General features: G+C 32.0%; 1 protein-coding gene across 1 annotated transcript in view; it reads right to left on the bottom strand.

The window, feature by feature from the left end:
• The window catches only part of nonC (serine/threonine-protein kinase Smg1), a 254741-nt gene that overhangs the window by 210828 nt on the left and 17357 nt on the right, over positions 1–26556 (bottom strand). The window contains exon 2 of the mRNA XM_075368488.1: positions 1273–1388. Coding sequence (XP_075224603.1) covers positions 1273–1388 — 116 coding nt within the window. The remainder of the gene's footprint in view (positions 1–1272; positions 1389–26556) is intronic.

Below are 26556 nucleotides of genomic sequence, written 5' to 3'. Positions count from 1 at the left end.
GCTTAATGCAAGCAACTGAAACCTTCTGAAGAGTGTTAGTCAGCTGTTTGATTAATACTTATGTTAACATAACCTCTAAAATCTTAGTTATAATGCTGTGTCTGCTCGAAGAAAAGTACTTTTGAAGAACAGTGTTCTGTGATCTGATTTTTACTTTTGGAAAGTGTACAACTGTCAGAAATATTCTTTTGTATGAACAAACAATGCGGCAGTAGTTGCATGAACCATGAGAGTTTTTACATATAGGTGGATAAGTTTAAAAGTGGCTGCAAAAGCGTGACTGACAAGCACTGTTCTGGACGTCCAGTAATAGTGTTGACCTCAGCGTTAGATTCTTGTATTGATTCATCTACCCAAGAAGACCGATGACTTACTGTTGAACAAATTGCTGAAAAATTTTGCAAAACTGTCGGCACAACTAATTCTATCATTCAAAACAAACTGAACTACCGTTAGTTTTATGGAAGGTGGGTTCCCAGTACCGCGTATAACAACGCTCGATCTCATATGGCACAACTAATGCTGGAAACTATTGGCAAAGTGGGTTGGGAGCTCCTATTTCATTCTTCTTACATTCCTGACCTTGCCCCTTCAGATTTTTATCTGGTTGATCCGATGAAAGAAGCTTTGTGTGCCATCAAGTTCAACAACAAAGAGGTAAAGCAAAAAGCACAAAACTGGCTTCGAGATCAAGGTAGAGAATTCTTCAGTGAGAGGATAAGAAGACCATAAAACGATGGGACAAATACAAAGAAGTTGGTGGGGACTATGTGGAAAAGTAGACAAAAATAAGTGTATTTTAATAAACCATTTTTGCTGTACAGCTATTTGTCCATTTAATTTTTGAATGACCCTCACATATACTCAAATTAACAAAAATAGTCTTACTTTTTTCAATAATCTTTACATTACTAGTTAAAAGACATTAAAAATATTTTTATAACTAAACTGTTACAGGATCAGGAAAAAACAGCAAGAGTACATGAAGGATGAGGTATTCATTCTTCTATATGGAATCAAAACATCATAGTAAATGTTTTTATCAAACAAGCTTACTTTCAAGATTAAGTAAAAAGCCCAGCAAAGTTTCATATAAACACTGAAATATATTAGATATTTTAACATTGAAATAATATTAAATGAGGAAGGGTGTCATCTGACACAAGAACAAAAGTTAATAAATTTGCCAACAGACTTGCTTCGTTAGGCCAAGTTTCCTACTTACAAAATATTCCTTAAATTCGCAATAATTTTCAAAATTCTTAAACTTACTTGTATAGTACTAATAATATTTAAAAACTTTTCTGGATCTTCTTCACGTTGCATCCGCCGTAAAATTTTGGAAATTCTAGAATCTTCAGGCAGATTTATCATACCCCCAAATTCACCTGTAACAATGGAAAATAAACAAAATTTCAAAACACCACAAAAGAAGATGTAAAATTACAAATGAGTATAACAAAACATGCAAATGGAATAAAACTTTAAAAGATCTGTCCAGCTGAATCTTCAAAGAAATATCAATATTTTATTCTAATCGCTACATAATAACTACGTATTGTATAAATTTATAAGAAGGGTTAGATGCTAGTTCACAATGCAAAAAACCAGAACTGCCCCAGCATTTGCCTGGTTAGGTCAAGGGAAGCTATGGTAAACCTTAATCAAACCAGCTTCAGAAAGAAAATAATAAAATTAAATAAATATAAAAAAAATAAATATGTAAAAATTTAAAAGATAATATTGGTTTATATTGCTACCACATATATGCCTAATTTAACATCGGCGGGTTGTTATTACTGTTATCTAACAGTAGCAACGATGTGAGCGGGGCGCACAGTATACGGACGCGCTGATACAAGCATCACTCCCACCATAGCAGCGCTGCAGCCTCACCACTCTCAGGCTCCAATAAAAGAGCGTGCACGAGAGTGAATTGGCAGGGTGGGGGTGGTGTTGGACAGGCGGCTTACCTTCGGTGAACATGTAAATTATGCGACCCGGAGGGCTAAGGCCGCCAGAGCCTCGCTATACCCAGTGCTGAACAGTGCCAGCCCGTACCCACTGGCAACTAAGCTTCTCATTTTTCGGCTGTACGTACTGCCGATTCTAACATATGCTTACCCAGCATGGGGGGCAGTGTTGAGCTCCTCGCTTCAAAAGAAGATCGAGGCCGTCCAAAACATCGCGTTGCAGACGATCTTTGGAGCTCCGTGGTTCGTCAGGAACGCCACTCTCCGATCTGATGCGAGATTTCAATCCGTGTCCGAGGTGGGGGTGGCGCAGGCGCGCAGACTGTTCGGGAGAGCGGCTGTGTCCGAACACAGTCATCTTCGGGACATCTGCCGAGAGGACCCAACTCCGACAGTTGTAAGGAAGCGGCCTCACGCCGTACTGGACGAACCACCGTGATGGTGCGGTGCGGTAGCCGAAAATCGACAAACCAGGCTTAGGGGCCTCCATATCGCATGAGCCATAAACGGAATAGTGCGTCAGACGCGTTTCCGGGGTCGCGAGTGAATAGTTTTCGCGAGTTATATAGTTTGAAGACGTCAAATACGGTAAGTCGCGCATAAAACAAAAACGCGGTCAAAATTTTAAATTTTTTTTTTTTTCCGCGTGTTTTGTTCTGTTTCTCTTGTTTCAGAAACGGGAGAAACGTGGATGTGGAACGACTCGTCGTGCCGTCTCATCCTGCCAGTCGAAAGAAAAGTAAAAATTAAATTTTTTTTTTTTTTTTTTCTTTTCGTGTGTGTGTTCTGCTTCTTTTGTTGCAGATACCAACAGCCACCACAAAAACAAATGGTTTCTTCACTGCGGCCACGCGGTCCCCCCAACCCCTTCTCAGACACACGTGTGTCTGAAGGTTAATAATTACGTGGAGTGAATAATTTCTGTTTACTTTTTTCCAGAAAATCGCCGCTCCAAAACCGCGATTGCGAATAGGTATCACCATTTGTAAGTTCCCTATTACCTTCCTTTCCTTTCAAGAAAGAAGAAAGAGGGAACGAGCCCAGCAGCCATCAGCCCAGCAGTCACCTGCCCAGCAGCCACTGACAGCACAGAAGAACGAAGAAACCTGCACTTTCTCCCGTTCAGCCCTTCGGGCATTCCAAGGTTAATGGTATGTAACTTCGGTTACTATCAATTCTTGGAAAGTGCAGGCCAAAGAAGAACGAAGAGGTCTTCGGAAGAAGAAGAGGGAGAAGATGAAGATGAAGAAGAAGGAAGACCAGCCACTCGTCTCAACATCACGGACTGGAGTCCGGAACAGAGCCCAGCAGAGATGCGTCCTGAAGGGCAGCCATACCAGAAGCGGATGAAGAGCTTCTACACAACCTCTCCTTTTCAAAACTTACAGTAAGATAAAATAACCCAGCAATTGCGACTCCTCCGGAAAAGGGGACGCATTGCTCCCTCCTTACAGGTAGTGCCCCGTTGTGGCGTATTCCTGCTAGCCTATTAAAGAGTTAGCACCGAAAGGACTTCAGTGGACGGTCTGAAGGGGAATTACGTCGGGAGGACAGGCTTTATAAGCCTAGCCTTCCGCGGTCGGCCCGTAAAATGGGTTCGATAACGCTGGTTTAACAACGGATTGGAATGTAATTAAATCCGTCCTTAAAACACTAAATAATAATAAACAAAACTTGAAAAAATTAGACCCGCTAACAAAAAAATAAACCTTAAAAACACGCCCGATAGAATGATCCAGCAGCAAGGGACTCTGTCCAGGTTCTGCGATAAGTAGGGAGAAATAAACTCCCGTCAACTTTGCATTCCATTCCATTCCGAATTGGCAATAGCCCGTACCCACTGGGAACTATGTTACTTATTTTTCGGCTGTACGTACTGCCGATTCTGACATATGCTTACCCGGCATGGGGGGCAGTGTTGAGCAATCCGTGTCCCAGGTGGGGGTGGCGCAGGCGCGCAGTCTGTTCGGGAGAGCGGCTGTGTCCGAACACAGTCATCTCCGGGACATCTGCCGAGATGACCCAACCCCGATAGTTGTAAGGAAGCGGTCTCACGCCGTATTGGGACGAACCGCCGTGATGGTGCAGTGCGGGAGCCGAGAATCGACATCCAGGCTTAGGGGCCTCCATATCGCATGAGCCACAAACGGAGTCGCGAGTGAATAAGTTTTGAGTATTAATTGTGAAACAAGGCAACAAGTTATACTGTCTCGATAAAAGACAATAGAATGCGGTAAGTTTTTTCCGCGTGTGTATGCTCTGTTTCTTTTGTTACAGATACGTGAGATCGTTGGATCACCGAAATAGAGAGGGAAACGCCTTTTCTTTTAATACCGCCATCCCAAAAGAAAAAATATAATATAATTTTTTTTTTTGTGTGTGTGTGTTCTGTTTCTTTCGTTACAGATACTCACAACAGCCACCTCAACAAACAAAAAAATGGTTTCTTCACTGCGGCCACGCGGTCCTCCCAAACCCTTCCCGGACACACGTGTGTCTGGAGATTAAGATTATGATATGTAGTAACGAACCTGCTTCTTGCTTCTTCCACGAAGGCGATCGCCGCCCCATACCCGCGATCGCGAATAGGTATCATCAAAAATTGTAAGTTCCCTATTCCCTTTCCTTTCAAGAAAGAAGAAGAGGGAACGAGCCCAGCAGCCATCTGCCCAGCGGCCACTGACTGAACAGAAGAACGAAGAAACCTGCACTTTTCCCCGTTCAGTCCTTCGGGGCCACGGGAATTTCAAGGTTAATGGCATGTAACTTCGGTTACTGCCAATTCTCGGAAAGTGCAGGCCAAAGAAGAACGAAGAGGTCATCGGAAGGAGAAGGAGAAGAAAAAGAAGATAGAAGACCGTCTACGCGACCCAACGTCCCGGACGGGAGTCCGAGAAAGAGCCCAGCAGAGATGTCCTGAAGGGCAGCCAACAAAGAAGTGGTGAAGAGCTTCTACTCAAACTTTCCTTTAAAACTTACAATTAAATTAGTTTAAATCAGCAATTGCGACTCCTCCGGAGAAGGGGGCGCATTGCTCCCTCCATATAGTTAGTGCCCCGTTGTGGCGTATTCCTGCTAGCCTATGTAGCGTTAGCACCGAAAGGACTTCAGTGGACGGTATGAAGGGGAATTACGTCGGGAGGACAGGTTTTCAAAAGCCTAGCCTTCCGCGGTCGGCCCATGAAATGGGTTCGAAATCGCTGGTTTAACAACGGATTGGAATGCAATTAAATCCGTCCTTAAAATCAAAATATAAAATAAAGACAAAAATTGAAAAATTAGACCCGTCATATAAAGTAAACCTTTAAAAACACGCCCGATAGAATCACCCAGCAGCAAGGGACACTGTCCAGGCTCTGCAATCCGAAGGGAGAATTTGGAAACTCCCGCCAACTTTGCATTCCATTCCATTCCGAATTGGCAATTCATCGTTGACCACCACCTGGAGAAGACCAAGAAGAAGAAGATGGAAGAAGACAGAAGTTTCCTGGCCGTCTCAACGTGAGACCTCCCGGCGGATGTCAGCATCCCCGTCGGAGCAGCAGACCTGGCCGGCCCGCCAAGGGAGTCGCTGGACGCGGACGCTACCTTCCCGCTCCAGCTAATTTTTTGCTCGCCGGGCTTCAATCGCCCTGGCCGGTGGACTCGGCAGCAGTAGCCGACCCAGCGTGGGATCGCTCGGGAAGAACCGCCTTGGCCGCGCCGGCGAAGGACGACCGACTCCGACCCGACACTGCGGGGCTCTGGGGGCCACCACTGCCATGCTGTAGTGGGGACCCAACTGTCGTCGAGGGAAAACCCGGTGAGACTTCAATGGGGACGAGCCGCAACTCCCCGACTTCGCCGGAGACCAGTTTCCGGACTCAACAACTCTTCTCAGAGCTAACGCAAAAAACGGCCCTTTTCAGGGCCACCACAAGGTTATGGATTACGAACCGTCGAAGCCATTCGGCGACAATATAAGTACAAATGCTTATAACTAAATTATATGAAAGAATAATAAATATGCTAATATACAAAATAAATAACAAAAAGATAATTAAGAATGAGTTTACATTACTAGTAAAAATTATTAAAAAAATACAAAAATGAATGTATTTTAATTGTATTATTTATTAACTGACAATGAATTTTTTCTTCCTTAAAAGAAAATTTTTCAATTATCTCACTTTAAAGTGATGAAAATATCCTTTAAACAAATCAGTAATTACTTAAAAAGGGAAGTGGAAGCCAAATAAGGCCCTTTTCTTGTACCAAGTACTGTGCTGAGTTTCATGAAAACAGTTATGCGTCTGCTTTGATAGAGATAAATAATGTTATTTTCTTAGGTATGATGATCTTTTCATATTCCTGTATATGATTATTTTTAATCCTTCTGAAATTAAATATTATTTCAGAAGGAACATATGCAGACATAATCATTTAATAATATTGGCATTCTTTAGCATCTTGCTTCAATGCAAATCAATTTGACCATCTCATAAGAATTTATAACTTAACAATGGCAGAGATTTTAGGCTGTAAGCAACAGAAAGAAATATTACCATTATCATTGGTAGAGAAAACAAACCACCTAAGAAACACAACATAAAATTTTTATTCATATTTATGTTACATAGTTACAATCCACTCGGTGAAAAATCTGTTGAACCACTAATTTCCTACTAGTTCTTTTAAATAATTATCTATTTTAAAGATATTGTTATAACTACAAAAAGAGTAAAGGGTTTTGAGATTTTGAGTTAAACAATTAGATAATAAGAAAAGCAATGGACCATGAATATACCTGGCACCCCATGTTCTATATCTTGAGGCAAACAACTATTTGTATGTGTTCTTATTGAAAGATCAAATCTAAACAGCCTGGTTACAAGTTAACAATTGTTTAACAGTCTTAACACTTTGTAAGATACAACTTTAAACAGCTGTGGAGAATCTCTGATATCATAAGATCTAAATTGTTTCTTCAGGAACAAATGCAGAACTAGATTGAATGCTTCAAAGGGTCAAAAAAATTTCAAAACATAATTGTTAATTATGCTACTTAAAATATTTTCAAAACACTTGGAAGGAGCAGGGCAATCAAAATTATTCCCTAAAACCAAGCTGAAGTTATTTAACCATAAATTTTAAAGGTATTTTTGTAAAGTTTTTTTCAAATATTTAAGAAAGTAAAAAACAATAACAGAAGTGGAATTTATTTTTGAACATAAGTCAGGAAGCTTTTTATTGGACAGGAACAGCAATGTTAAGTTGTAAGGCAACTAGGAAACACTCCCTCAGTGCAACATTATTAATTAGATTTGTAAGAGAAACAATAATAGAATCTACAACTTCTTTCAAAATAGTGCTAAAAATTTTATCATTATCCACTGAATATTTACTTTTCATAACTAAAATAAAAGTCTTAAATTCTTGAGTATTGATGGGAAATAAATACATGGATTCATTAACAAAACTACACCAAGCAGCAAATGGTTTTATTTGAAACGGATCAATATTACTATTAGAAATGTTAAGAAATTATTACATTCCTTCGCTACAAGAATAATTGAGATAACCAGAATATACAACCCTTCTGTGTTTTTAGTGAAATTTTTTGTCAAGTTGGAGTTCAAAACCCAGTTTTTTAATAACTCCATATAGTTAATTTTATTTTCTGAATTAGATATTAACTTACCATTATGTAATACACTTTTTAATTGCTTTTTAGGATAAATGTATTTGTAATTTTTTTAATGATTTTGGAATTAATATAAAAATGAAATTCCAACTTGTCAATAGATCACTTAGTGTAAACTAAATTTTGTAATTCTTTGGCAAACCACACATTTTTCTTTTTATGTTCATTTTTACTTTTCTGTGAAAGAAAAAGTTAATAAGAAAACCTAATGAAACTCATAAAAAAATTATTTAATTCTTTTTAATATTATTATTTTCCCACTTTGTTTCTGACAATAAGGTTCTCAAATTTCAGATCAAATGCTTATAAATCACACTTAAAAGAATCAACCATGATTCACAACAATTGCATGATTTACAACAAATTACGCTTCTGCAATTTGTCAGTTATGTTTTGAAAGACCAAATCTACACAAAACTTCAAATTACCTTCAGCTAATACAGTATATATTTAAAGATATTTTATCTTCTAGATAAATACATCTTCAAAGATTTAAAAAAAGAAAACAATAGAAAAAATGAAACAATGTAATTGGAATTAAAATAAATGATAAGATAAATGTGTTAACAATTTTGTTACTTTTTTGTTATTTTTTCTGTAAAGGCAAAACAATTTTAATTCAGCCTAATTTGAGATGTTTAAAAAATCTATTCAGGAAATAAAAATTAATAGACAATCAACAAAGTCATTAATTTTTACAGAATAACAAATAGAAGAATGACGAGTTTATTTCCTTAACAATTTCCATTAACTTTAATTGTGCTCAATGTTTTTTGTAATTTGTAACAATCACAGGTTCCAATTACTAACATCAAAACTAACACAAATCACATAGAAATGCTAGCACCACTTATAAGTTTGTAGTTTTTTCATTATAATTTTTTACTGTTGTTTAATTATTGTTCATCATATACTGCTTTAGGCTATATTAATGACTCTATCCATTAAAGTAAGACGAGGAGGAGTTTTGATAGCATAAAGCTTTTGATAGTGAAATTCGAAGCAGGCAATATCATGAATTTAATGACCTACCTCAAAACTGTTATGACACTATGTACTTGAAAATAGTTAAGTATAGTGCCTTTACAGAATATTGTGTTTATATTCCTCCCTCTTCCAAATCAGAAGTATATCAATATTTCTATGATAACTTATCTCAAAGCCTACTAAATTTAAGTAATTCTAAATATAAATTATAATCCTAAGCAGTCTTAATTTATTCAAAATAACAAATAGAAAATGTCAATTAAACAATATTAATAATTGTAACTATACAAGCTTCAATAATTTTATTTCACTAATGTCTCTCACAACAGTTATTGATATGTGTAATGTTAATGGGAAACCCTTAGATTTAATTCTTGTCAATGACCCACATTGAATAGATGTGTTAAAAGTTCAACCACTTATTAAAGAGTATGTACATCATCCAGCTCTCAAATATTGTGATAAGTCACAAGATAACAATAAGTTTAAAAATTTTCCTTTACTCAACTACATCTGTTGTAACTTTAAGAAAGTAGATTTTGAAAACTTGTATAGGATATTGAATCAGACTGACTGGAATACATTGAAAACATTTAGTGATGTAAACTTAGCACTAGATTTGTTTTTCAATAAAATAAAAAAAAACATATTCAATATTATAGTACCTCTGAAAAAATACCACAAGAAAATTATCCTGTATTGTATGACAGCGAATTAATCAAAATGCTTTAAGTTAAGGAACATTACATGAAACATACGCTTAGGAACAACTTTCATACAAATGAATTTAAGGTATTAAGAAATAATGTTAAAAACAAAAAAATTAAATTATTATATCATAATTATATTAATAAAATTGAGAATGCATTAAACCACAAGAATAGAACTTTTGGTCTTTCATAAAAAATCTACGATATAATTCTGGGGAATACTTTAATGGAAATTATTCATTTAGCACTATAGACAAAAATAGTACTAGTGTTTACGCAGATTCTCTGACCAAGTATGAAATATCTAATCAGTAGAAAGAAATAAACTAAGATATTTTTAAATTATTTTCCGTTACTCTCTCAGAAGTTGAAAAGGCTATAAGAAAAACTATATCGAAAAAATCAGTAGGGCCTGATGGCATTCCACCTTATGTGTAAACAAAGATTGTAGCAATGTATTTGTTTAGCCATGGACTATCTTGATATTAAAACAAACACATTTCCAAAATTAATCTTGCTATTAAAACAAATACATTTCCAAAATTATGGAAGGTGATAAAAGTTCCTCCAATCTTCAAAAAAGTCAGAGTCAAGAAATAATATAAAAAATTACAGACCTATAGCATACTTTCTGTTCCGGATAAGGTCTATGAATATATTTTATACCACACACTATATTTTCATGTAAAATAATTTCTATAAAACAATATCACTTTACGCAACAACGGTCAATTACTTCAAATTTATTAACTTCATACAATACGTATCAGAGAATCTGGTTAGATCAGGACAGGTATATGTTATTTACATGGACTTTGCCAAGGCCTTTGATATAAAGTAAATCATAATGTATTGCTACAGGTCACTAGAATCTGCAATAATTTTCTCTTATTACTTAGATCTTATCTAAGAAACAAACAATATGTTAATGTTAAAAAATTTAATTCTAGGAAACTTTATGTTCACTCAGGGATACCTGAGGGTCTAATTTAGGTCCATTACTTTTTAGAATTTTTATCAATGATATTTCCACCTGCTAGAAAATTCTGAAGCTCTTTTTCGCTGATAATATGAAAATTTTAAGTCAATGAATTCCTATGATGATGCAATTCTTCTTCAAAATGATAATAAGGTTGCCGACTGGTGTACACAAAATCGATTAAATTTTAATGTAGAAAAATGTACATGTACATAAAAATGACTTGTAAAAAAAATCCACTTTAGTTATAATGTTCATAACAAAATTCTGAAGTTAGGGACTTGGGAATTATATTTTCATCAGACTTTAAATTCGAATAACACATAAGATCAGTGATTAGCAAGGCATATAGAATCAATTTGGGACATTATTAGAAATGCTAATGTTGTTAATCAAATCTGACAATTGTGAATTTACAATTTGACAATTCTGTAATTTGGAATACTGTAAATAGAAAAAAAATAGTAGACCAATTGAATTCTGTATAGTTAAAAATGTTGAAATAATTGTACTCTAAATAACATAGGTCTAACCTTTCATGATTAATGGTGTGGATCTATAAAAGGAATTTAAATTGTCTTCTTTACAGTATAAGAGAAATCTCACTGGTTTCGTATAAACACATAGTATCATTAATGGATTTGCAGATAACTCGTGGTTATTAAGTAAAATAGATCTAAATGTCACTGCTATTAAAATGCGCTCTAGGCAAATACTCAATAAGCCTATACCTTTCAGTACACGAATTCGCCATAATTATATATGATGAAAAATTTTAATGAAATTTGTATAGAAATAAACATTTTTGATTGTAGTAACACAATGAATTTTTAAACATGATCTCCATATATTATCAAATGTTAAACCAACATACTGCATTGATCTGAATTCCAGTACATTATTGTACCTAATGCTTTATGAATATATTTTTTGTTTATTTTTAATTTTTATCTTGCAATATTATTCTTTAAAGAAAAATCTCTGTTTAATGATTTATACAAGATAGTAATTCTGGTTAATTTGTCATAAATTAGTTGTAAGATTATATTATTATGATTGTACGAGGGTTTTTTTCAAGGTCCGATCGGTCGCGAAATAAAAACCCACGCAAAAATCGGATGAACCTTTGCGCATATGTGTTGCGCAGCGTCTCTAGTATGGCCTTCAATCACGTCGTGTCACTTCGTTTAGTTCTCAACACGCAGCTAGCACATAAACATGTCTACAACAACAGCATCTCCCGCCAAGTGTGAAGTGCGTGCGGTAATTTGATTTCTTCAGGCTGAGGGGTGTAATGCAGCTAAAATTCATCGACGAATAAGTAATGTGTATGGTGAAACTTCAATGAGTGACAGCAAAGTGCGACAATGGTGCAGGACGTACAGATGTTCATGATGCAGGCGGTCAGGGAAGGAAGTGAGTGTCAACCAATGATCTCGTTGAGTGAGTGGATGAGGCAATTCGAGAAAATTGTCGGTTCCCAATTTCTGTATTGAGTGATTCGTTTCCTGAAATTTCAGGTTAGTTTGAAATTTCACAGCATTGTGAATGAGCGACTTCAGTACCGCAAACTGTGTGCGAGATGAGTTCTCAAGATGCTGTCCGATCATCACAAAACAATAACGTTTCTCCAGCGCTACCACAATGAAGCAGAAGATTTTTTGAAGAAAATTATCACAGGGGACGAGACATGGGTCCATTTCGAAACTGAAGAAAGAAAAGAACAATCCAAACAGTGGATGCATTCTCATTCTCCCAGTAAACTAAATAAGTTCAAGCGAACCTTCTCCAACGGAAAGTGTATAGCTACTGTGTTCTGGGAACGGAATGGAGTTCTCTTGGTGGAATTCATGGAACGTGGCACGACCATCACTGCAGCCTCATACTGCGTGACTCTTCAACGTCTACGAAGGCAATTCAGAATAAGCGGAGAGGAATGTTGTCATCAGGCATTGTCTTTCTCCATGACAATGCTCGGCCGCACACTGCAGCTGTAACAAAGAAGCTCCTGCAGCGTTTTCGTTGTGAAGGGTTTGATCACCCACCATACAGCCCGAACTTGGTTCCATCCGATTTTCACCTCTTTGCTCAAATGAAACGCTGGCTAGGAGGGCAACATTTGGGCACAGACATTGAGCTGCAGACCAACGTAGAAACTTGGCTGAAAACAGGCGGCTTCGTTCTATGACGAGGGTATTGGAAAGTTGGTACCACGCTACGACAAATGTCTAAATCGGAGTGGCGACTATGTAGAGAAATTGCGTAACTATCTAAATACTTGTTACAAATAATTTTTTTATTTTCACTGGTTTTAATTTCGTGACCGATCGGACCTTGAAAATAATAACCCTCTTATATCTATGTGTAAGTGCACTATAAGTGGATTTGTTATGTAGTGTACCAATGAATGAATAAATAAATTAATTAATTAATTAATGTTTCCAACAGCAATTCTTGAAACAAAACTCAAATTTGAGAATTCAGTGACTGATTTTGCAGTCATAAACCCTCATTTTACTAACAGGTACAGGTTGTTATTGTTTATTTTTAATTAATCCAGCAAATTATTATTGCTCCAAAACCTTGAGCAAAAAATACAAACGGAAAAGGTTAATGTTATGTTAGGTTAACGTTATGTTTTTCCAATAAACTTAATGAGCAGATACAAAAGATGACAACAAAAATCATAGTAGGAGAAAAATAGAAAAAAAAATTAACCACAGATAAATTGTAAAACAATAATTTCCCCGCTATAATTACTATTCCAAACTGAAATCACATTGTATTGTACTGGGAACAGCATTTATACCAGTACAAAAAATACTGGAAATATTTTGAACCTAACTCAAAATAGAAACTTATAAATTAAGTATACTCCTATACATACTTTAAATAATTTTCCTAATAGACAATGTCATTAAAAGTGAAACTGATGGGCATATATAATTGTTGTATAAATAATATCTGCACTGGTTCATTACTAAATGGTTTGTGGTATTATGTGATCCTGGTTTAAACCCAATTAAAGAAAAACAACTTTCATTTATATTTGAGTAATCATGTTACCAATGTACAGAGTTAATTGGGGTTCAAATAACAACAGCATCTAAGGACTGATTAAGGTCACTTGTTCTGAGCTCACAGCAATTGTGAAATAGCATAATCTTAAAAAATATTTATATGCTTAAATACAAAATAAAAATTTGTCTTTTTATGTGTCACATATTCAATTGTAAATATCTTATCTGTTTTTTAATGATGTAAGATTTGGCTCAATGCAATCCTAATTCTATATTATCAAAATTATGCCAGTCACCCTCTTGATCAAAGGTGATATTGGGAATTTTCTTGCATTATTTTTGTAAAATATTAAATGAATATAATCTAATCTTGAAAAAACTCTTTAACAATTTCTCAGTTAAAATACAAACTGGTTTGATTATTATGATAACACACTATTAATTGAGAAAATACACTATTTATTGTGAAAATAAAGAAAGATTATGATTTTTAATGCCAATATTCTAAGACCAAACTTGGCAATGGGCCTTAAAATATGTTTAAAGCTTTTTTTACAAATCCACACATACCTAGAATCACTCAAAGGTTTAAGAGATAGTAAGATAATTTACCCATGAAAATTCCAGACTATTTTAAGTTTTGCAAAATCATATGTTTACTTATTTTTTGAGTTAACAATGTTCATTCTTCTTTTACTTCTCTCAGTGCCAATTTAACACCATATTTTAAATAATAGTTTTCGAAGATTAAATTTCATTAATCTCTTAAGTATTCTAATTCCATTTTCCTGATTATTCAAACAAAATAATATTTTGGCATTTCATTGTTTTAGTGAAATTTATAATTTTTTTGACAACTCTTAACTGAAATAAAAATTGCCAACCTCCATGGTGGAGTGGTAGCATCTCTGCCTTCATCTGGCAGAGTTTCGATTGAGTCCAGGTGAGGTCTGGTATTTTGTGATATGCTATAATGTTCATCTTTCACCTAAAAAAAAATATGGCGATTGTAATTGGGCAATGACATCAGTATCAGCCTATAACTACAGGAATAAATAAATAAATTTTCTTAAAACATCTCCTTTTCAAGGCACTTTTATTTGACATTCTCTTTAATAAATTTAATCAAACATCCTTTTTTTTTATTTGGAAAGACCGTCAATTAAAACTGAACACGTGCTGAATGCCACTTACAAAACCTAAACAAATCATCTGATACCTATTTCTTAAAATCAAGGCAGTTATAACGGAATTACAGTACCAAATAAAAAATTCATAACAAACTGCCAAACACACTTCAGTGCTTTTACAGTCTAGTAAAAATGTATCCTTATTAGCCAATTTGGATGCAAAATAGGACACTGCTGCACGTTTAAGGAAATTAAGATTCCACCATACGTTAATGGAAAGATGAATTTTGATCTGTTCTGTTTTGCTTATATGTCTCATCAGTAAATTTCTTCATCTCCCTCCTCACTAATGAATATTAATATGATGAACACTGCAGGGCAAGACTGGAAACTGAACAAGTCAGCTACTCCAATAAAAAAATTCAGTTTGTAAGTCAGCTTGTTATAGATCATTATCAAAATAGAGTAGTGCTGATAACTTTGAACATTTAACTTTTAACGTAAACAACGCAATAACATTTTGCATCTGTCTATTTTATTTTTTTAAATATAAGCATTCAAGAATGTATGCATTATTTTGGGATACTATGAAAATAATTATAAAAAATTTTATCTTGTCACATATGGCTGTCAGTACAATAAGTTAAAATTGTATATTGAATTATCAAAGCTTCAATTACATAAAAAATGAAAACAAACTAACGATATCAACAAAACAATTGCTAAAATTAATTATTCATAAAAATATAACATATATTTATGGTCAGAATAATCCAAGTAAATTGCATCCTTATCATTTAATAATTGTTCTATCATATCATTAATTTTCACATTAAAAAAAAAAAATGTCTTAGCAAGTCTGGTTCATTCTTATAAAGTTAAATTTGACTTTCTTAGAAGTCATAAAAATCTAAGTCCATAAATCCAACAGAATAATGTCCTGTAAATTCTACGCAATACAATATACAATATATTTTTAGTAATTACATTTTTTATTATTTATAATAGAAACTACTAAATATTTATATATTACTGGCATTCTCACAAGCAGTTCAAACTTAGGTTTTTATAATAAATAACACCATGTACAAGAAACAAATATCACAAATTTTACCATTTGTCAGTAAAGATCCTAAAATAACGCAAACAATAAATAATATACGTATTATAAGTTGAAGTACTTATACAAGAAATTCTGTTAAAGGCAATGAATTTAGACTTACTGAAAACATATCTGTAAATATAATAGAATAATTTGGATTATATCTGCTCTGTATTAAACCCTGATCATGCATGGCACTTTTAACACACTACAACAGGAATTCATTATCATTTTCATTAACTATTACTGGGCATCATCAGCCTATTGTTGCTGTATAAATAATTTAAACTAAGGAATTTTATTCTGAACATTTTATGATAAATGAGAAATTCAGAACACAATTAAACTTAAAAATTGTTGTATACATCACCACAAACAGTAAAACAATAAGATCTATATTACCTGTAGGAATTTTATTTTTGCACCATATGAAACAAGACCAGTATACCATATATTTTATTATACCTCATTTTTTAAATGATTTATTTATTCAACATAAATACAGATATTACATAAAGTAATCATTTAAAAAAATAAAAAACTGGATGCTGTATCATGACAATGAACCTTGTCACACTATAGTCTCAATTAACGAGTTTTTGGTAAAGAAAAACATTCCTGTAGTTCCTCAAACACCTTATTCAACTGACTTGAGTCCCTGCAACTTTTTCCTGTTGCCAACTTTAAAGAAACACCTCAAAGGACACCATTGTGGGACAGTAGAAAACATTTTAAAAAATGTAACCATTCTTAAGGATATTCGGGTTTCTGAGTTACAACACTGCTATGAAGAGTGGGAAAACTGTTTGAAGTGTTGCGTGGCTTCCCAAGGAAACTATTTCAAAGGTGATCCAGTATAATTGGATTGTAAATAAAAAGTTTTTCTGAACCAGTCTCATTCTCATTACTTTATTTACAGATCTCGTATTTTAGGAGTCAGTACACCCATCATTACCTTATACCAACTTTAAGGCTTACTTTGCCATTTACTCATCATCCAGCTCAGTATGTATGAGCCCTCCCCTCAACAAATCACACAAAGGAAACAATGGACTCAATATAACACATAATCTATAGCAGATGCTATGGATGCTGATCCATAACAAGGTTAGACCAATACTCACAGAAATTAAAATTTAATGCACCTCTTACTTAATAAAAATACAGTTAAAAATTGAAAATAAAATTATACGTAAGAGAATATGCCAATAATTGTTCTATCATCTCATTAATTTTCACATTTAGAAAAAGAATCTTTGCAAGTTGACAGAAATTAAAATTATGAAGAAGAAGTAAGAGTAAGGAAATGGAATGGATAATAAAAAAGAGTAAGCTGCCCAGTTAGTAACTAAAGTATAAGACAAACAACCCATCAATTGTGATTTTTCAAGTACTGGTTGCCCATCCCACCCACACCTCTCGAGTATCTTTGCCCATATAATAAATAGAAAAATCACATCACAAACACTGTAACAAAAAAACGTTTTTCCAGAAAATAAAGAGGCACTTAAAGAATGCATTTAAAATCTCTAATGTAAACAAACTATAAACTGTTCAGCCAAATCACCACTGAAGATTTATTCTACCTATTTATATTATTTAACTATTCTGGCAGTAACAGGTTAGATGGTTCTGCACTTTCTTGTCATGAAAAAAGAGAACAGATTTGCAAACATAACTATACACAAATTTTAATCCAAGACAACTGAAAATACTGCTGAGAGAGCTTAACAAAAAAAACTATATTTAGTAAATTTTTCTAACATTTCCATCACTTTTTTTTTTAGTTCTTTAGGGCTATCCTTAAGCTGTTCAGCTGCACCCATAATGTAAACAGTTAATCCTCACCAGAATGTATTTTTGTTTTGTTTACAATATTTTTCAGATGCAAAAATCTAAATATTACATCAGGTGATCTTGGTGGCCTGGAATGCGGACCTCTACAACCGATCCATTTCTCAGGGAAATGATTATTTAAGTGAATGGAAACGACACAAGAAAAGTGAGGAGGTGCGCAATCATGCTGAAAGTATATTTTGCATCTCAGCACTACAGGAACAGCTTCAAGCAGCTGCGATAATTCTTCTTGAAGAAAATGCAAGCAGATCTAGAATTTAAGCGCCCAGGTAATATCAATGATCCAATCAGTTGACTGTGAAGAAGGCTGCACCATACATTGATACTAAATCTGTGTTGAAAATTAGCCTTCCAACATTTCTTCAGGATTTACTTCGGCCCATCGTGCTCATTTGCATAAGTTATTGACATCACCTAGAGTGAAATTTGCCTTATCGGGAAACAAAACATACTTTTAAGTTGTAGATTTATATTCCACCAGTTCCACAACTCCAAGCGAAATGGACCATCTATCTCCTGGGCATAATGTTGAACTGGCTGCTTATGATAAAGATAAAACTTGTTTTTTAAGTGTCCTCCAAATCACTGAATGTGAAACTCTGATCTGTTAAGAAAAACGTCACCATACTGACACCTGAAATGCTTCGATAAAAATTTCATCAGTAACAGCGTCGTGTTGGGCAGATCATTCATAGCTGATACAAATATTAAATAGTGAACCTGTTTCCCAAAGATTGCTAAAAATTGTGCAATTGATTTGAGAACTGGAATCCTGCGATTGGAAAATGTATTTCATATTCTGCAGCAGCAGATGTAGCATTACCATTACACACACCCAAAATGAATACCTTATTAGCATATTCTGAGTTATAAATAAGTACGGCATTACTTCAATTACAAATCGTCACGTTCAAACTAAAACTCACAAAAAACCTTCACTAACGGACAGCACAGTTCACAGTACCTGATGTACTTATTGTATCTTACAGAATGACTGAAAGACTAATACAGTATTTCACATTGTCCATCAGCTATTTAATGGATAACTTTGAAATAATTTTTCTAATAATTTACTGTATTTGTCATCAATAAAAATATTATTTTTATTTATTTTATTTTTTTTATTTTACAATTGTTAATAATGTAATGTTCTAAAATAAAATTTGAATATTTCTAACCTTTCTGTTTTATTCAACTTATCTTACACCAATCTGTTCAGAATTAATATCTCTACAAATTTTGTTTAAAACATTTTACGTGTTAATTGCCCATGTAACAAAGTTATTGTACGTCAAATGTAAAAACAGGGTTTTTTACTCCATTCTGTTGAATACCACCCCAGATTTTTAAAAACTAATGCAGATATGTTTCTGAGACCTATTTTATTCTATTTTTCAAGTCAAAAACGATAAGAAATCACTAAACTCTGCTGCTTAATTAATGTCCTAAAAATTTCAGTATGACCTCATTTCACCGGGATAGCTGAAATCCAAGCGAAACTTTTCCATTATTTTCACGAGCAGAATATGTTATGAAAGTCCTGGGAGAACTTTGTGATACACTCAGTATATTACACATATCTCATGCAATAACTAATAAAATTAAAAAGATATGAAAATAGAATTAATGTAATAGGTGGATTTACAGCCTATTTAACACCACCCATTTATAAAGACAAAATCTGAAAAAGGTAAATAAAAATAGTGTTTATAATGAATTACATAACATTTTTATTTAATATGAGGGTACAGTGTAATGGAGACGGAAAGATAACACGTTATGTTTGTACTAAGTAAAGAGTGCAATTAATGTAAAAAGAAAACAAATGAAGGTGAAGTGACATCACTTAATTTTGACATAAAAGATTAGCATAGCAAAGTAAAAACTAATTAAATCATGTTAAAGTTTATCAATGATTTTAAACAGTATGCGTAATAAACATATACAGTTATAGACAACACAGACATACACACATTTATATATACATTCTTTATAGTTTTCTGTAAAAATAAAAAAGAATAACAAACTGTTGACACTCAAAATGTAACTTAATCCACTCTGTACGAAACTGATAATTATTAAGCTTTCTCTTAATAACTACAATCAAGGTATAAAATTGATAGGATAGCGATAACAGATTATAGTATATAAATTTGTAACATTACGATAAAATTAAAAACAAAACACTTTCATAATAACAATTCAACACATAATTATGTTAACGATCTGGGATTTCCTGATTTAGTTCCAAAAAAAAATAAATAATAATAATTGATATTTTTTGTTCACTAATGTAATGCGCACATACACACATGCAGACACACACACGCACACTACACTAGTGCGTTTTTTAGTGACAAAAACTGAACTATCTAAAAACCAGTCAAAATTATTTTTCAGCTGAGTTAATAAAACAAACAGTATGCCTTTGTTATTCAATAAAATACCTGATACTCCAAGATCTTTTAATGTTTTCTTCCAGTCCAGTACTAGTTTTTAGATGCAATATAAAAGTGAAGTGCATCATGCAATCTTTAGATCATAAATGAAATTTATCTAAAAATTTATTAAAAAATTAGATAATGTGAAACCTCCATTGAATACCTAACAAGAGATAAGTTAATGTATGTTAACAAACAAATACACATTCATGTACACAAATTATGCAAGTTCATTTGTGTATAAAATACAATATATTTTTTAAATGTATTATTTTTATTAAAAATAAACAAATTTTTCTGATACAATTAAACTTTGAGATTCAACATTATTAATTGTTTAAAGCTTACTCTTTCCATAAATAAAATAATGTAGCATATCCAGAGAAAGTGAGTAATTACTATTAGAAATGCGTTATTCACTTTTCTATGCATATTAAGGTAGGCAAAAAAAGGAATGAATTTTAGTCATACAAAATAAAATTTTCCAAAAAAATATATAACTAATTATTTAAAAATCTGTCCTGAAAAGTAAAAGAAATCTAATAGTACTTTTTGATGTTGGTCCCAAATTAAAAGAAGTAACCATTAATTTGTCACAGACTTCAAAATGTTAACATTTAAAGAACAATTAAGAAAGTATTTTTTTCTATTTTTACAGTAATCTTCAATTTTTTTTTACATTTTTTGTTTTTATTTTTTTTTTAAACATGTTTGTACGTATGAAACAAGCTGCTCATTTGAAAACAAACAAGCTATTCAAATGAAATATAAAGTCAGAACCTACATCTTGATAAAAACAATTAATATAGAAACTACTGTCAAGCACGATCAAGGCTAGAATTTTCACACAAAATCTCTTCTAATATTAGAATTAGAATTAAACTAAATTTCATTTTTCTCCAACAACCCAATACTAAAACAACAAAAAAAAAGTGATAAATATCTACAAGCTGTCTATGTAAACAAAGTAATTTTTCATTTTAAAAAGTCTTCCAATCTTTTCAATTAACTGGAAAAACAAACAATAGCACCCAATCACAGGAACTTCCAACATTTAAAAAAATTTTTAAACAAATAAAAAATTATTCAATTTAGTAAATGATATATAGATATATTGGTCAAATTGAGAACCATCTTTTTAAAAGTTTGTTAAAAAATGAAGGTACATCAACACAGGGGAATTATTTCTAGATTTCAGTTTATTTGCCCTAAATACAGTTAATTAATAATTCTACAAAACTGACTCTGACCAGTCCATATTAACTCAGTGCAAAATATACAGTTCAATAAAAATCACACTCAAGAAAAAAATACTAATAAAAAAATTAACCATATCTTAATTACCCTCTTTAATGAATAAATTAAAAATGCATAGTACAAATAAATCCATTACTGAAAAAAAAATATTATCACTAATTTTTTTTTAATTTCTGCGCATGTATAGACAAACTGCTGCCTATCTAGCGCCAACAAATTTCAGAATATACTGGTAAAAAGTAAAAATATAATTATTCTTATTTTTATTTATTATACGTGAGATTAAATACGACACATTATTTAGAGATTGTAGGTTGGAATGTTTATCATATCTAAATATTTTACATAAGCTACATACAAATTTCCATTTCATATTCCCTACAGTAGGGCAATATCAGAAAGGCTGCTGATTATTAAAATTATAACAAATTTCGCTAATATAAATCTCAAAAAATGAATAAAAAAATTAATAAGTAACCTTCTGATTATACAAAATGCAGGTGGTATGGCAATCACACATTATATGCGATAAATATGAAAAAGAAAAAAGTATAAAAAAATGACCTAATAATCACATAATCTATATCATAAATCAGATCTACGTATCTAAAACTAATTAGATACTAACAATAATTAATTAACATCACACAGTAGTTACATTAAATGCATATTTGTTAAAATGCATATACTGGCATGAGACAGATAAAATATTGTGCAAGATGTTGATATGACTGGAGTTGGAGAGGGAAGAACTGTTTCCTGCTTGCACATTTGATTATTACCAGTTCGTGTTGAACACTGGCTTTTAAACAAAGTTGCATAATTGTGTGTTGTTTGTTAAAATTGGTTATATGTTAACTGAACACGTATCCATGACGGAAACTTATTTAGAGATGAAATCTCATATTGTGTGTCGACGAAAGTTCTGGAAGAAATTTGGAAAGGAAACACCAGTGAAAAGTATTATTCAAAAGTTAGTTAAAAAAGTTTGATATTAGACCAGAAACGTGCCTGAAAGAACACTTTTAACGATGCAGGTTGTACAGGACATTAAAGCGGCAGTTACAAGATCTCCTCATAAATGTTTGCGGAGACTAAGCCGGGAAAAGAATATTTCACTAGATGCAGCACACACTGTAGTAAGGAGAAAGCAAAAATTCTACTCATATCGAATGCAGATTTTCTATGAGCTAACTAATACTGATTATGCTAAAAGGGTTCACTACTCTGTCAATCCATTTGAAGTGCCTGAAAAAAAATAAGCTGATTGCTTGACTAATTCCAAAAAACTGAAACTTATCCACTTGTTTCCTACATGTCTCAGAACCATAAAACTATTTTTATTTATTTTTTTTTTTTATTTAAGCAATTACCTGTGGCGGCCATTTTTGTTATGGTGCGCACACCTATTTTTGTGATTGTAAGAGTTTACGGAAAAAACATAACTAAAAAACTATTGGTCCTGGATGGATGAAACAAAAAGCAATTTAATCATATTTTCTCAAGGAAAAAATTGGGCCAGTGATTATTTACTTATCTCTCTTCTTCCTATGACAAAATTACTAATAAAGATGAATATGAAAAACGGTGAAATTTCATTTTTGGTAATTCTTTTTAAGAGGCGAGGAAGACATATACAGCTTAAATTATTTTTTTATATTTAGGTATGTGTTTGTAGTTTTACCATAAATAATATTAATGGTAATATACTTACCCCTAAATCTTTACAAATTTTTGAAAATTAATTTTTTTTTAAATTCAAAATTTGAATTCCACCCTGCCTCTTGAAAAATATAAAACTGTGAAATTTCACAGTTTTTCATGTTCAACTTCATTGGTAATTTTCTCATAGAAAGAAGAAAGATAAGTAAATTTACCACCGCACCAGTTTTTACCTTGAAAAAATGTGGATAAATTGCTTTTTGTTTCATCCTTCCAGGACCAATAGTTTTTTAGTTATGATTTTTTCCATACTCTTACAATCACAAAAATAGTTGTGTGCACCATAACAAAAATGACCACCAAAGGTAAACTGATTAAATAAAAAATTAAAAAAAAAATAGTTTTAAGGTCCTGAGACATGTAGGAAACAAGTGGTAAGTTTAAAGTTTTTTTTTTTTTTTAATTGGTCTAGCAACCACCCTTGGGTCACTTTAAATGGATTGACTACTGTCAATGTTTCAAGAACTTCTAAAGGCAATATTACCACTTTAGATCAGGTGTCTTTCACAGATTAAGCACAATTTCACTTTGGTGGTTATGTTAATAGTCAGAACTAATGGACATGGGGGTACTGAAAAGCTGCACATTTTCTTTGAATCTCTCCTACACCCACACAAAATAGGCAAATGGTGTGCCGTTTCAAGGAGATGAATAATATGACCCTAGTTTTTTAAAAAAAAACTGTGGATGCCATCTACTAAGAAATTATCCAATAGTTCATAACCTTACTGCAAGAGGATGAGTATGACTGCTGGTTGCAACAGGACAATGCCATTTGCCTTGGATCTTGTTCTACCGTGGAGTTGCTACAGGATTTTTTCTATGGAAAAATCATCTCAAAAGGATTACGCCAAGATCCCCCCAATCTGACAGCCCAAGCTTTTTTCTGTGAGGTTACTTAGAATAAATTGTTTATTGAAGACACATTACCAATGCCAATCTCAATTACACTGACAAGTAGATAAAATGGATCTTTTTCAACACCTTCTATAAATTATTATGTAAGTGTTTACCAACAAACTATTATTTATAGACTAAATGATGGGGGCCTCTTTTGAAGTTGAACATCCTGTATTATTACAATACCCATATGTTTCACTGAAGATTATTTTTAATATATTACTTTACATTTCAAATTAAGAAAACTAATGCCAAATAATCATTTAAAAAAGAATTAAAAATTTATAATAGGAGTGAATTTAATTCTAACTTCTCAGAATCTCCTGGTAGGTTGTGTAAGTCATACATATCCTAACTGCATAAAGAATAAATTATGAAAAACTAACAGAAAAACTCACATATTCAATTTTTAATAAGATTTGTTAATGCGATCTTAGATTTTTTAACAAAATCTAAATATAACATCTGCAAAGATGTTATTTCCTACAGTTAGATTGTACAGGATATAATGTAACAGTGAACAAGTAAATTAAATTCCCGATTATGTTTATGCAGTTCAACTCTTATGGGATGTTACCGAAAAATCAAGTCTTATAAAGATTTTTTTTTGGATTTGCTGTAAATAACTATGAAGAATACACACAACAACAAAAATGAATTAAAACATTTAACATTTATTGATAAAAGTAAACATAGCAACTGAAAAATATGTTTAACTCGTCAAAATGCTGAAACTAAGCAATAATAAACCAAAACATATGATTTATCTTCTTTCCATTAAGTAAGAAAATGAAAAATCAAATATTAGTTATTTAATTTCTTTACATTTAGTTTATTAATTTTACACTAAACATTTATTCTTCACTGTCCACTAAAAAGATTTCTTAGTAATACCTCCAGCAAAATTTTGGTTTCTTACAACCAGAGGTTTGGAAGATAATTAACAAAATGTATTTTATGTTTATGAAAACAGACTTGCTGAAAAAATCCATTTAAATGAATCTGATATGACCAAGATTTATACAGATGAACAAACATTTAGAATGATTAATAAACATAGAGATGTATTTATTCAAACAAAATTGTGAATCATTAAATAACTTTGTAAACACAAAACAAAATCAGTACTTGTATTCAATTCTTTAATATTATTTTAAAGGTAACAAGTAAAGTATGAACTAGCTTAATTTTCTGAATTTTGAAATAGAATAAACATTCAACTTAAGACTAATTTTTAACATTTATTTATTTATTTTCTGTAATCTATAGCCAATCATAAATCATGTTTTAGAAACATGAATAAAATATATTTAAAACACTAGCCAACAAACAAAACTACATGCACATTGAAAAAAAATAGTTAGAAAGTTTGTGAAAGAGAACAAAGTTGTAGGATACGATGAAAACAATGTGACTATTTCTAAATGCGTTATATTTAGAAATAGTTATAAATGCATAAAATAGTTTTCTTGCACAGAAAAGGTATATATAGTTCACATTAAAAGCTACAATATGAATTTTTTTAATAACTCTTAACTTTTATATCGCTCTTAACAATATTTAATATACTTGTTTAGCTAACTACCAGTCATGTAAGTAAAAGCAGTGCTATTTTTTATAATTTCTACAGTTAATAAATAAGTTAAGAACACCACATTTGTTTTTGCTAAGATTACAAAAAAATGTCAAAATATACTTATACCTTTCCTTTCATTAAGAGTAAAAACACACAAAACATAGTAACCACAAATCTTCTTCCAAAAAAATAACCATAAATCTCTAAGATTTACCATATTTATGAGAAAAGAAATTCCATTATGAAAAAAAAAATCGAAAGTATGGTTATTTATATTATAATCAATAAATATTTCAAAATTTCTTCACATTTCTATATTAAAAAGACAAGGCAAATAAATAGTTTCATGAATGCAACCCTTAAGTATCACAATTTATCATTTTGAATATTTTACAGAAAAAGATATAAAATTGACAAGCACCATAATTATTATAAATATGCCTAAAAGTAATTTTTCTACTTATACTACAATTCATAAAAAAAATTAAAAAAAAACAACAAACTAACCTTTAAAATATTTATTACACAATTATCATATGTGTAATAAAAATATTAACATGATGTAATTGCAAATGTTTAAAAAGTAATTATAAGTTTTAAAAATGGAAATATATACATATATGTATATATACATATTTATTTATTTCTAAAATAAATATTTTATTCAAATTCCTCATACTGTAAAATCAACAGAAAATGTTATCATAAAATATTTTTCTATTACATTTTTTCTGGTCATGAAAAATAAATAAATTACACTGTAAATTTAAACCAACTGCTTAATTAAAATCTTAAGTGTTGTAACAGGTGGATTTTGATGAAGTTTTAATTTCTTTTTGAAAATAAAAAACTATTTTTTAACAGAGTAAAATTTACATGTTCTCTTTAAGCCTAATAAAATGTATTGAATTAGGATATAATTTATAACTGTTATCAAAATATAACAACAAAAGCTATTTTAAATATATTATGTTAATGGGAAACAATTAATATATAACATTAATAGGGCAAAATAAGAAAATAAGAGGTTATATTTATGTGTAAATACCTGAAAATGAAATAATATCAAATAAATGTCAGAGGAAAAACATCATAGGTTGATCATAAAAATGGACAGGCTTCAAGGATCTTTATAATAACCGTAAATAATGATCTAAAGTGATGAATTACTGATAGTCTGAATTGAAATCAATAACTTATAAAGTAAACAAGAAATTAG

Source organism: Lycorma delicatula, chromosome 6 (assembly GCF_047948215.1).
Source record: "Lycorma delicatula isolate Av1 chromosome 6, ASM4794821v1, whole genome shotgun sequence".
Classification (NCBI taxonomy): domain Eukaryota; kingdom Metazoa; phylum Arthropoda; class Insecta; order Hemiptera; family Fulgoridae; genus Lycorma; species Lycorma delicatula.
Note: the sequence above shows the minus strand (reverse complement) of the source record. Positions and strands in the feature narration are given on the sequence as shown.